This window comes from Athene noctua, chromosome 15 (genome assembly GCF_965140245.1).
Source record: "Athene noctua chromosome 15, bAthNoc1.hap1.1, whole genome shotgun sequence".
Lineage (NCBI taxonomy): Eukaryota > Metazoa > Chordata > Aves > Strigiformes > Strigidae > Athene > Athene noctua.
Genome location: NC_134051.1, coordinates 12696924 through 12709806, shown reverse-complemented (window position 1 = coordinate 12709806; position 12883 = coordinate 12696924). Strand labels below are relative to the sequence as shown.

The 12883-nt window shown below is 42.1% G+C and overlaps 1 protein-coding gene across 1 annotated transcript in view; it reads left to right on the top strand.

Annotated features, from left to right (window-relative positions):
- Positions 1–4904, top strand: part of XYLT1 (xylosyltransferase 1) — a 195558-nt gene extending 190654 nt beyond the window's left edge. Inside the window, exon 11 of the mRNA XM_074919164.1 lies at positions 4023–4904. Within this exon, the coding sequence (XP_074775265.1) occupies positions 4023–4345 (323 nt within the window). The 3' untranslated portion in view covers positions 4346–4904. The remainder of the gene's footprint in view (positions 1–4022) is intronic.
- The last annotated feature ends 7979 nt before the right edge of the window (positions 4905–12883 follow it).

Genomic DNA, 12883 nt, shown 5'->3' with positions numbered 1-12883 from the left:
CCTGTGCCCTCCAACTGCAGCCACCCCTTTCAAAGGCTTGACGGCATTAACAGACATACTGTGATGCACGCATGATCTCAAAGGCCTTTTAACCTAATCCATATTTATAGATCATCTTAATTAAGTATATAGTGGGAAACCTTTGTTTTGCCGTTGGTTGTTTGCAGTGGCTCAATCAATTATAATTGCATCTGTATGGATTATAAAGGTGGGTGGCAACTTGTGTCAGAACTGCTGTGATTTCTTTAAATTAACCAGAGGTAACATGACATGTTCTTGATAAACGCAGTAATAGCAGCAGGCAAGCGCATGACTGCAGAAGAGTAGACATGCCCTGGAATCGTCATTCTGAAAAAAACCCTGAAGACAGGGATTTGCTTCGAAATGTAGTTCAGATCCAGTTGACAAGGAGTCGATTAGCTTCACAATGAGCAAATGCAGCACTGTCTTGTTTCCTGCAAGAGAAAACAAACAAAATGTCAATAAAAAATTACCTCTTAGCCAGAGGGTTTCAACACAATTCAAGTAAAGAAATAAAGCTGTACGTTCTGTGTTGCTTTAAAAAAACCACAGGTCTAGCGCCTTAATGTGTACTAAGGTAACCACATTCTTCATTCCTTAGCCCACTCTCTGTCTAAAGTCATTCGCTTTTTCTGCAAAATGAAGAACAAACCCACACAAAAATGCTGAAATCCCAGCCTGTGTGGCTGACTATAGGATGTGTATTCAGTCCAAAGAAGTCATACCAAGAAAAGTCATTTGAGAAATGAAGTGCCCTCCCAAAGTGAAGAGCAAACAAAAATGGGGGACAAAAATAACTCCTTTTTTTAAAGCTATAATTTAGAGTCAGTGAATGTATTTTGCATTGATATATGTCCTCCTGAAGTCAAAGGGCTATTTGGATGTGTTTGCTGGCAAAAAAAAAAATAAGATCTGGCTTAATATGTGCATTCAGAGTAATTTTGAATTGGGTGCTCTGACTGCAGATTAAATGTCTGAACACACATCTTGTAGGGGCAAGCCTAACATTCTTCGATGTTTTTTCATGAGCAAGGGCTGAAGTGTCAGTGCTTTAAAAGCATGCCCAGTAGCTCCACCCTCCTTTATACAGTATTTCAGGGCTTAGGATCCATCCGTCTCCTGTCCCAGCCCAGTAAGTTACAGACTCATTATCTCTCTTTCATTTTTCCTTTAATGCAAAGAGGAATAGCCCACATCTGCCATAACTTGGATGAGCAGCAGCCTCCTTACTTTCTCCTGTGGACTTTTTAACAAAAACTTGGAGGCTTCAGGAGAGGGTTCTGGGTTGAATCCTCAGTATTTCCTGTTCGTTAGTATAAGCAGCTCTACACTCAAATTGCTGTTACCCAGCTTTTTCCTTATAGGACGTGCAGACGCCTAACTTGGGGAGTTCATTCTGCTGTAGGGCCAGTACCATATCAGGGTTTCTTCATGTATCTCACATCTAACAAGCACATCTTCATTGTGGGCAGCGGTAGCCTTTAACACACTGAAAAACATAGTGTTTTGTTACCTTTAATACTGTCCTCAGCAGTCTTTTCTTTTCCTATCTGCTGATATTTGTGTGTGGTTTTTCAAAGAAGTTTATTTTCAGTCCCGTTAAACACTATTTCTGTTGTACCTGCTGACATGCCCTTGCAGCACAGCCAGTTCTGGAGCAGAGTGTGGCAGTCACTGAGTGGTGCCGAAGGAAACAGCGGTGTGTTGGTGTGAGAAGCACAGTGTGTCTGACACCATTACAGCAGTAGCAGTGTGGAGAGATTTAAATGTGTTGCTCAAGTTACCACCTTTATTTTAGCAAAAGCAGCCCACTGATCTTAAGCAACAAGGGTCACAGATTCAGAGAAAAAGATGAGCTCCTGCTGCATTGCCAAGCACTGGATCCTACAGTTTCTGCAAGTTTCATTCCTTCCAGTCCTAATAATGAACCAAGTCCTGAAGCCTGGTACAAGTGTGAGGCTCAGCCAGAGAGAAGAGCGAGTTCCATTTCATCCTGTTATTTGTCTGAAAAAAGATCTCTCTCGTCCCACATACTAAACACATGCACAACGGGCTTTGACTCAACAAGCTCTCTGAATTGCCTGTTTCAATCAGATGATCCTACTAGGGATGCCAACTCTTATTTGTTTTGGGATTTTTACTTAGAATGTTCCTATTTAATTAATATGTTGACAAACAGTCGTTCATATTTAATTGCTTCCAAAGGAGGAAATTTAATCATGTGTACTTGTTCTGTTTCTTAAACTGCAGTGCTCTGGCAGAGCACACTTCTGACACATGTGCATGGAATAAAATTTTGACTAGAGGTTATTGTGGATATCTGCCATTTAAAATAAAAAGAAGGGTTTAGATGAATGCAGGAACAGTTAAGTGATGTATAATGGTGATGGGGATGTGCCGAACTAATTTAACTGGGGATTCAAAGTAATGGACTTGCACAGTATTTGACATTAAAGACTTTGCAAATATAACAGCAAAGCTCCAATTAAGTGTCCCTTTCCCCTCTAAATAAATTTACTGATTTATTGCCAGTGCCTCCAATACTGTCCTCCGCATGGAAGAAGGGACTCAGTGTCAGGCTGTGGTGCAAGCAGCAAGGACATGTGGAAGGAATTGTAGCTTTGAATATGTAATTCCTGGCCCCTAAATGCTCTCTGAGTGTGGTGGCTTTCCTAGCCTGGAGCGCCCTGAATGGGCCCATTTTGTGTTCTAGACAGTGTGTATGTTGGCAGAGGTAAACATATCCTCTGTGCTGCCGGAGCGAGGATGCTGGGGAAGTCAGCTGAGAACAGAAAGAAATGGTTGAAAATTTATTCTCAAGAGGCACTCAGTGAACATTTTTTGGAGGGTCCCATTCTGGTTTTATGAGCAGCAGCTTGGTGCACTTGCAGACCTTAAGAAGTCAGCCACCTTTAGACAAGGGCGGTCTGACCCACAGTGTCCAGTTCAAGGTCTGTGAAGGCATTGTCACAGCCTGACAATGATTTTTACCACAGTCCTACAGATATGGGATAATGTACTTCATTTTGTTGAGGTAGAAGAGTTACTGTAAGGAAAGCAGATGTGTCATTGGGAAACAGTTGTGATCCATTATTTGGCACAAGAGCTAGAAATACAATTGTCATGAAAGAATACTTTCACAGAGAGACTGGAGCACTTCCAGGAACGATGCTGGGGCTAAATATATTTCATTATGGGTCTGATCTGTCCAAGGCCATGGTGTTGTCCGTCCACTGCCAAGAAGGGCACCACATGGTTTTCGGAGGCAGATTAAGATAACAAATGTGATTTTTCCACAGCAGGGCGAGGTTCACCAGTTTAGGCAAAAGTAGAGGCTGAGATCTTGGCTCTTCCTCCTAGACAAATCAATGATAGCACTTGAAGGTCTGACGAGGGTTGCCAGCCTTCTCACATCAAGTGTCCTTGAACTGTTCCCTAATTTCAAAGCACAGCCTTCCCTGGGTGTCCACGGGGGTAACTTCAGCTGCACAGGGCTTATCTCCCAGGCTTCTTCTGAAGAGACAAAATTAACTTATCCTAAATGCAAAATGGGTTTCTCCCAAGAAGGAGCTGCATGTCGATCAGACTCCAGGTACAGACAGAAGCTCGTAGCTGGGATGCCCTTGAGGCTGGGCCTGCCTTTCTGTTGTGCTGTGCAGAACAGCTCTGTGTCGTTCTTTGGTGTCCTACAGCTCTGGGGATGCCGGTTGTACATAATGATAATAAGGACAACGCTGCTTTCAGCCTCAGTGCTTCGCCCTGCTAACGCAGCACTTGCAGGTCAGCATCACGGTGAGTGGAGCTCGTGGTGGTGAACACGAGGAGCTGGAGAGCTGAGCACAGCCAGCCAGCCGCAGGATGCAGCGTCCTCAATGCTGGGGCAACGGACTGTGACGCACCACTAACTTTTACCTTTTTGTTTGCCGTACCCTTAGATCCTGAAAGGTTTGTTTTGTGATTTTCTAATGCACCAACTTTTGGGTTTATTTCTGCATTTCCAGAGGAAGCCATGAAGTATCACAGCGGGCCTCCAAAGAATGCATACATGGAGCAGAGCTTCCAGGGCTTGAACCCCGTCCTGAATATTCCCATCAGTGCCGCCCGCGTGGACCAGGCCAAGAGGAATGCGGGGCTCGTGGGCACCCGTCTGGAAGCCTGGGTGGACTCTCTGGTCAGCAGCGTCTGGTCAGCCGTGGACATCTGCAGCACCGGCCCCACCGCCTGCCCCGTCATGCAGGGCTGTGCTCAGACGGCCTGGAGCTCCCTCAGCCCAGACCCCAAGTCAGAGCTGGGCCCCGTGAAACCTGACGGTCGCTTGAGGTAGCATCCGGTACGCTCTCCTCCGGCATAGGTTTTTAAAAGGGAATTTAACCTTGCTCGTATGTGAATCTCCCACCAGATTTCAGAAACCTAAGGGAACATTATACTTTTTTGTTACTTATTGCAATATAATTAATTTTTTAAAAACAAAAAAAAAGTTCTGACAAGGCCTTTCACACTGCCTTCTCCATCAGCTCTGTCAGGAGCTGCTTGGTCGTCCCGCAGCCTCTCTGCTGTCCCGTGGGGCCCCAGCCACACTGCACGCTGCTTTCGAAACAGTAGCAGTGAGCTATGGAGAAGGCAGTGAAGGAGCAGCTGCTAAATGTGTTTTTTAAAAATAAATTTGTCTGTACCTCTGCTGTTTCATAGGCTTTCATTATTTTGCTACCATGAATAAATCACAGCAAAATTCCCCTCTACTTAAGTTTCCTGGGGAGGTTGGTTACTGCAGGCTAGAGCCTGTATGGCCACATTACCTCACAGAACATAAAATAATTATGGTATACCCTCACTCTTTTTTTTTTTTAATAACATAAAGTAATTCTGAACTCGGCAAATATCTGTTATCCTAGTTAGAGAAAACGAGCAAAAGCAGAACCTTTCAGATTATTCTCAGAGATTTTTTTTAGACTAACTTCATGATAAACTCTAAATGAAACCAGTGTTTTGCTGTATTAGTCTTTTATGTCTCATGCAGTCAGGTTCAGGGTCTGGGTACTAAGTATTAATTTAAAGAACACAGAAGCATTTTGGATTTCAGCCCATTCAAATCTGCAGGTTTTTTTCTAAGCCCACCAGGACATAACCATTTTCGCAGACTTCCAGCACAGCAAGTGTGTATGTGTAGGTTGGGGGTGGGTTGTGATGTGTCTGCTCACACCCTTTGTCGATTTTGTTCATGAGCTGTGCTGAGTTTTTTCTCAGTGGAGTTATGCAGAACCAGTAAAATGGTAGAATTGGGACGTAAACCTGCAACAACACTTTTCTTCCCTACTTTGAGTAGTGGCTAGTAAGTCTTAACACTAATTCCCTCCCTTCATCTCAGATCTGCCAGCTCTTCACAAAGAAGGGTCCTTCTAGGCTTGTGCAGGGCATCTGGAAGGTTGGGCAGGACACGAGTTCCTGACCGAAGCCACGAGCTGAACATGAGAGGAGAGCAGTGCCACATTTCTCAGTGCTTTTACTTTATTCTGTCAACAAACTACCCTTGCCTGTCTTCAGAATTTCTAGCAGGCTGCTTCCTGTTTTAAATAGGTGTGTTTTGCAAAATTTTAAGCTGCATTTTCTACAGCTGGAAAAAAAACTCATTTACATTCCAAGAACTTTTTAAAATGTAGGTTTTATATGCAAATTCATCTCCAACTAATGCTTTTTACATTAGTATAAAACGTGCACTTTGTTGTTGTTGTGGTAATCTCTTGTTAACAACATAACCCAAAAAGGCTATTAAAAGCTACTGGGTTAATTAGCAAAAAAATCCTGTTGATGTAGTAAAGTAAGGTATCTGTTTACCCTTCTGTGTGTGTGGCTACCTTTCTGCTGATGAGAGTTAAGCGTCCACATGAGGAGGGAAATAGACCCTTAAATAATTCTATAATCACATCTCACAGAAAGGTTGAATTCCCTTTTAAACAACAGTTGCAAGATGACCGTTAACACACAGATCCCAGTGGCTTGTACTATCTCTCTCCGTAGTATTGGTTTAAAGCTACTTGGAGTTTGCTTTGGACTTGAAATTGCGGTGTCAGCTGTGCTGGCATTAAGGCAGAGCATTGAAATGTTTATCTGGCACAAAAATGGATGCATAGAAGGAACAATTTAGGTATTTATTATTTATGTTTTAGTCAATGACTAATTAGTAGGTGCTGCTTTTGCAGCTTGAAGATTATGTTATCTTACTAACTGAAGCTGCCTTTATTAAGAAAAGGCCTTCCTCCCCTCACACCTCCCCTTCTTTTTTTGTCTTGATTTTGACAGTCATGAGAGCTGTAGTTTTAGAAAAGCTTGTAGCAATGAGAGCTGATTGAAATATTTCAGTCAAGATAATAATGTTCCAGCCTTTCAACCGGCTCTAGAGGCAAGTGTGTTTAAAACCAGGGTTGCCAACAGGTTTATGTAATAGAAACACAGTGTTATTACTTATTCAGTAGGGGTTTTTTTAACAGTGCTTGTTTTTAATCTAACATTCCTTCGTGAAGTTCAAATTTTCTGGGGACCTCCAATCCTCACTGTGAAATCCAGGGCTTTGGTCATATTGATGCAATGGCAACTGCACAGTTCAAGCCCTGCTGATTAATTTAAGAATATCATATTTAGGGCACACAATAAAATTCATTAACAATCCTAGTCAGTGATTGTTCTCAATAAGACTACCAGAGTAATCAAAAATCTTCAGTCCGTCTTGCACATAAGCATATGTATAAGGGTGCGCCCACACACACGCATGCAGATAACTTGGGTTTTTAAATTTGATACTTTTTTTATTCTTAAGCGGGAATGTTTTTAAGTGCTTTGTTGGTAAGTTTTCATTATTAACTAGAACAAGCAGAAGGTGGCAACAATCCTGTCTTTTGTGGTTAGAAGAAAATCTGCCACTTTCACAATTTGAAATGTAAGGTGCAAATTATTTTGTTCTAGAACAAAAAAGGGAAAGAAAACAAATGGTTGCTGATACATCTATTTACATTATATGCTAGGTTTAAAATATCTCAAAACAAAATTTACATTAGTTTATTTTCTGAAAGACAAAAAGCATCTACACAAAGAAGTTTTGCAGCAAGCTGGCAATCTCAGTGCTGCTGTTAAAACATATGAGATAAAACTGAAGAGACTGATCCTGCAGTCCTTTCTCACGCAAAACGTCCACAGAGTGCTACTGCTGAGTAAGGACTTCAGAGTCAAGTCTAGCATAATAAAAGGTGTGACAGTATGCTATCAGTAAACACTGCCTGTCTTTGAAGTCATCAAAGGACGAGCTGCCGTGTTTGGAACATCAGGGCAGTGTCAAGTTTTGGACCTGAACAACCACCTCTACTATAGCTCTTAATATGCAGACACAGATGCATAAGCTATATATGGGACACTGTGTCTGAGTTACAAAGTCCTGTAGTTATGAAGAAAAACCATGGTAAGCAAGACTCTTCGCATCAGGGATCAGAGCTTGCTCCAAGCTGATGCTGTGGTAGCGCTGCTAAGACCGACGTCCTGCTTAGTGGCTTTTCTGGTTCTGAAATAGCAGGCACTTGGAGCCTGTGATGAATATTATGTATTGTTAGAAGAGAATAACTTCACAGATCTTACATTTGGTGAAAAGGAGAATTCAGAGCAGGGACCCACAGTTCGCACAAAACAAGCAAGTTGCGCATCTTCATTTGAATGTGCAAGTGTTGTTTTGCAATCACACTGGCTAGTCCTTGCTGAACAGGACTCCAGCTGAAAGCCAGTTTTGATCAAAATCCCTTTCTGTGGGAGAGGGGTGTATTTCCATATGGACACATTTGTTCTCTGTGTGTAATGCTTGGCTCATTTAAATACCCTGCCCATGCTGCACAATAGCCATGTAACACTTCTGTGATCAATCAGTATTACACAGAAAGGGAATGTGGCAAAATGCAGAACATCTACATATGTGATTTAATGAATTATGTCCAAAGTCAGCCTTAGCATTATGCAAAACCTGTTTATATGGTAATAGAAAACCTTGAGGCTAATAGAAATAGCTCAAATGACAGTTTATTTTCACATTTGTCTGATTCTTTCTTTGATGACATTTGGACATTGAGTAGTAATATTTGTATTTTAATTTTCTGATATTCAAGGTTTTTTTACCATTGAAATTACGTCTTCATTTTTTGTGCTCTCGGCAAGCAGAGAATTTTAACAGTTCCTTCATGATAGCAAGTGTTATACAAGAAAGTCCCTCTGTATCTCTGTTGTTAAGCCTTCGTTATTGCTAAGCCTAGAGATACAGGAGCGTGGTGCATTCATGTGTTACAAATTGACTTTCCTAGGTATTGGCTTCAGTGCACAACGCATGTACAGTTGTTCAGTGGCATATTAACACTGATCCTGCAGCACCTTCACAAGGACAACTAATGTGTATTCACCTTCTGTCCATCTCCTGGAGCACTAATGGCAATACTAACGAAGTCTCCATCACTCTTAGCTACAATTCTAGTGAACAGAGTAGTGAAGTCAGTGAATCAGAACTGGGGTTTTCTAAACCTGACCAAAGAGAGAGATGAAGGGTAAAGAAGATGATGAAACTTTGCAAAAGTTTGACACAATTGTGCTGCAACAAAACTTTGAACAAACTGGGCACCTTCTGCACAGCAAGGCTGAGAAATGCTGATGCCATGAGATCTCAGCTTTGACTTCCCAGATAAAAAGAAAACAAGATCCAGATTTTTATTGTGGCCAGGCAACGAGGACCAAATTTCTGTTGATTTCTCTAGTTCTCTTTCATCACAGCTGTCAGAGAACTGCCAGCTTGCTGCTGGCTATCACACCCTCCCCGTTGTCTTCCCAGATCCCAAAGCTTTGGGAGTTGGCCACAGGAAACCTTGGCCAACTCCACCACTTTCCACTGAGCAGGAAGTTCTGTACTTGTGTGAGCCAAATCCCTTAGGCTGCTTCAAAAACCCTAGCTGTGAATAAGAGAAGTTTGCTTTTCAGAGCAGCCTTCAGTCAGCCCAGTGCTAACACACATGAAGGAGTTGGTAAAGTGACAGCAATGTTTGCCACCGGCCTTTGCTCCAGTCTGGCTGTGAAAAGGTAATGATCCACATGTGCTTTTATTTCAGCCACTCAAGGCCTCCAGGATAGTCTTAAGGATTCATAAGACATTACATGAAGCCCACATTAAATGGCAATTGAAAACATCATGTGAAAAAGTCTTTCCAGACCAAACCCTCAGGCTTCTGCTGAGACAGCTCCAGGGCTGCTGCCCCCAGAGAGGGTAGGAGGGCTGTGGTGCTGGAGAGGACAGGACACTGCCCTGCTGGGGGTGCCGCAGGAGTTACTGAGAGCAGGAGGACCTGCTGCAGAGCCCCTGCTGAGGGCAGCTGTTCCTGCAGCCAGGCACAGGGGAGCCAGACTAATGTGCATTAGTGTTAAGGGCAGCGAGGAAGAATTTTTAGGGAAATACCTTTTTTCCTGTAGACTCTTGAAGAGTGAGCAAATGCTTTGATTTGTAATTCACTTCGAAGGTGTAGAGCAGAAGAGCCTCTGAAACGCTCACCACCACCATCACAGTAAGGGAAAGCAGAATCAGGCTGAGAGCATTTAAAATTGAGACAACAACATCTTACAGCCCATGGTGCCCCGGACCATGGTAGCATCAGGCTGTCTCCAGTGAAGTGTGGTGTTGGCAGCAATTAACCCTCATGATGTGATACTGCAGGTACTGTGTTAATTTGCTCCTTTATACTAACAGTAGTGTGTAGATCACTCTCTGCTCTTTGCTTCTGCCTTGGTTACCTTCTTTTGCTCATGGGTGCTATCACAGCTGCTACCTCACTGTGTCTGCAAACACGTTTACCTGATAACAACAAAAAAAGGTACCAGAAATCTCCTTGAACTGAATGTACAATCTATGCAAATTCTCTTTCTACTTTGTTAAAACCTAGAAGTATTAATTGTAACCTTGCCAAATAAACAGCAAGATACTGTACAGGTGCCTCTGATAACAGAGTGACAATTCTAGGCGCGGTTCATTGCGCTGCATTTGTATATTGTAATGACTTGTCTTTGGTTCTGTTGTAATTAACACCCTCGACTGAGAAGATAGCAATCTCTTGCTAGGGGAGCACCTTCAGTTTGCTGGGAATATTCTGAAGGAGGATGTCTACAGCATTTCATTTTATTTCCCTGCTTACATTCAAAAGAAGGCACAGACCTGCTGGCCAAAATCAGGATGATGTTTCAGATTTTCCTTGGGTAAATCCTATCAGCTTTGGATCGCTCGGTGTCTGTTCCCATTGTGGCATCCAGTGTGTTGCCCCTTAAAGAAAGCCTTACTTTCATCCTTTCTAAATGTGGCCTTAAACTGTGTTAGGAAGTTTGGTGTTGTCTGTGTCTTGCTCACTTTTTCTGTTCGTTGTGGAATGAATAAAAGGCACCTTGAGATTTCTATTACAGCTCAGTTGTGTTGCTGTCAGCTTACACTTCACAAATACAATAGAAATTGCTTACAAATGCAGTCTTTAAGGGAAGAAAATGACCTTCCCTTTGGGCAAGAGGAAGGCTCAGATGTTCATATAAACCTTAGGAAATTATGAGCTCTGTCTTTTGCAGCTCACTGTAGGTAAGGAAGGTTGATTTAATTACCTACAAAGTACAAACTTAATAACTTTTAATTTACCTTCAGACTATAACAGAATGGACTGCCCTCAGCTGCACAAGACAAATTCTGGACTAATTTCACTCATTTTGACCTGCTATAGTAGCATTCCTTTCTGATTGGTACTAGTAGCTGGGAGAATATATATCCTCTGAATGGTATGGTCTTAAAATCTGAAGAATGTCACCACATGGGGCCAGATTTTGAGTGATGGTTGGGAATCTGACAGTACACTTAGAAGACAGGGGAGTCTGGTTGTTTCATCTAAGTCATAAATGCATCTCCAACTAGCTGGCTTTTGGAGCTTCATCCAAAGGCTGTCAAAGTCAGCAGAAACTAAGGACTTCGGCTAAGGCTTGTATCTGTTGGGTTTCTTTAATACTTTTCTCCATGAGAACTGTCGTCTTTCAGTAGCACCAATATTCCCGGCAGGCTGCAGTGCTTTTAGGAATCCCAAATCCCATCCTGTTTTGGTATTCATATGCAGATACAACCCAAAGGCAACTGAAAAGGGTTTACATAGAAAACGAGATTTGTGAAACAAAAAAGAACTAATTTGAGTTAATGAAATGATTTTTCTGACTTTGTCATTTTGGTTTTGTTTTGGGTTGATTGGATTTTTGTATTGCCTAACATAGTCCATAATAAGTTATTCCTATTCTGTCATTTTCAAAGACTGGTGGTTAATATAGTTTTAAGAAATAACTATTTTGTTATAGATCATAATATGCATAAAATTGTACAGAAATATTTTGTAAGCTATTGAATAAGAAAAAAGAAAACCATGTATATACAGCAAAGTTTAAAAAAAAATAAAATTGGAAATTCAAATGGAACACACTGAAAGATGTAGATATTTTGCTATTTATTTAAAGGAGTATTTTATGAGATATTGAAATGTCTTAAATTGACCGGTAATCAAAGTTCAAAGTCAGAATGCTTTTCTTGTAGTAGAATGTGATTTTCAGCAATTATTGCACTACCCGTTTTTGCACCCTTTTGTCTTTCATTTAGCAGGAAACAATGTGCCTTAGCTGTATTCTTTGTTAATGGGAATTTGGTTTTTTTGTCCGACAAAGCAGATTTTTTTGCAGAAAAAGAAATGGATGTATTAAATACTGTATTATACCAAAAACACTGCAGTTGTATATAAATGCTTTCTGTCATACTGTGTTTTCAGATGCAGAATTTTAAAATTAAAAAAAAAAAAAAAGGCTGTCTTTAAGAATAGACGTGCATCTCGTATTATTTTCAACCCCACTAATATATGTCTTTATTTAAAAGAACTTTGCTGCTTGGTGATCTTCAGGAGGAAAAATGGGACCAAGTACTATAGATCCGTGACCCCAGTGCTGACACCAGTACACTGCCCAGTCAGTTCTCAGGCTCCGTTTCCCAGGCATAGCAACTGTGGGGGAAATGTTCAGCGAGGCCTTTCGGAAATCAATTTTTGTTGGTCAAGACGGTTCCTCCCAGGCGCGGTGTAAGTGCGGCCTGACGAGCGGTGCTGCCGCCAGCGGCCGTGCTGGGAGACGGCTCAGACTCCACAGGGCTCCCAGCACTGCCTGCACCCTGAGATCCAGAGACACATCCAAGCTTTTGGGGCCAAGTTCTCCCAGTTTTCACACTCAGATGACTGCTTTGGGGCCAGATTCTCCCTGCTTTTTCCAAAGGTGTCAAGGAAAGGTAGGCAGAGGAGGCAGAAGGGATTAATGAGGAGCTTGATTTAGGTCTCTTTTCTGAAGGCCATTAACTATGAGGAGTGTTGGAGCAGTTTCTTCCACACATCCCCAAAGGATACATTGTCCAAAGAGAAAGGACTTAGTCATGGGCTTAAGAATAAGCAGCTGGGTGCAGAAATAGGAATTAATGTCAGGGCTGACTGGTTACAAGGACAACAAGGTATGGGTCCTTTGCCTTTACTGAAAGGATGAGCCCAGAAAGACACGTTTCTTCCATAGGTCCCCCAGTGGGTTATGGACTTGAACCAGCCATTGCCTAATGTTCACCCAGTAGGAGCACTTACACTTATTTTCTTACTCACAGGCTCCACTCTGAGCACTGATTTCTTAGAGCTGCTTCCATAGATGCTGTGGGGAAAAACAGTGAAATTCTCCTACAAGTGGGTGATTGGTATCTTTAGCACCATCCTCATGATGTATTGCAGATTTGTCTCCTAGTGCTGCTTTTTGATGTGGGATG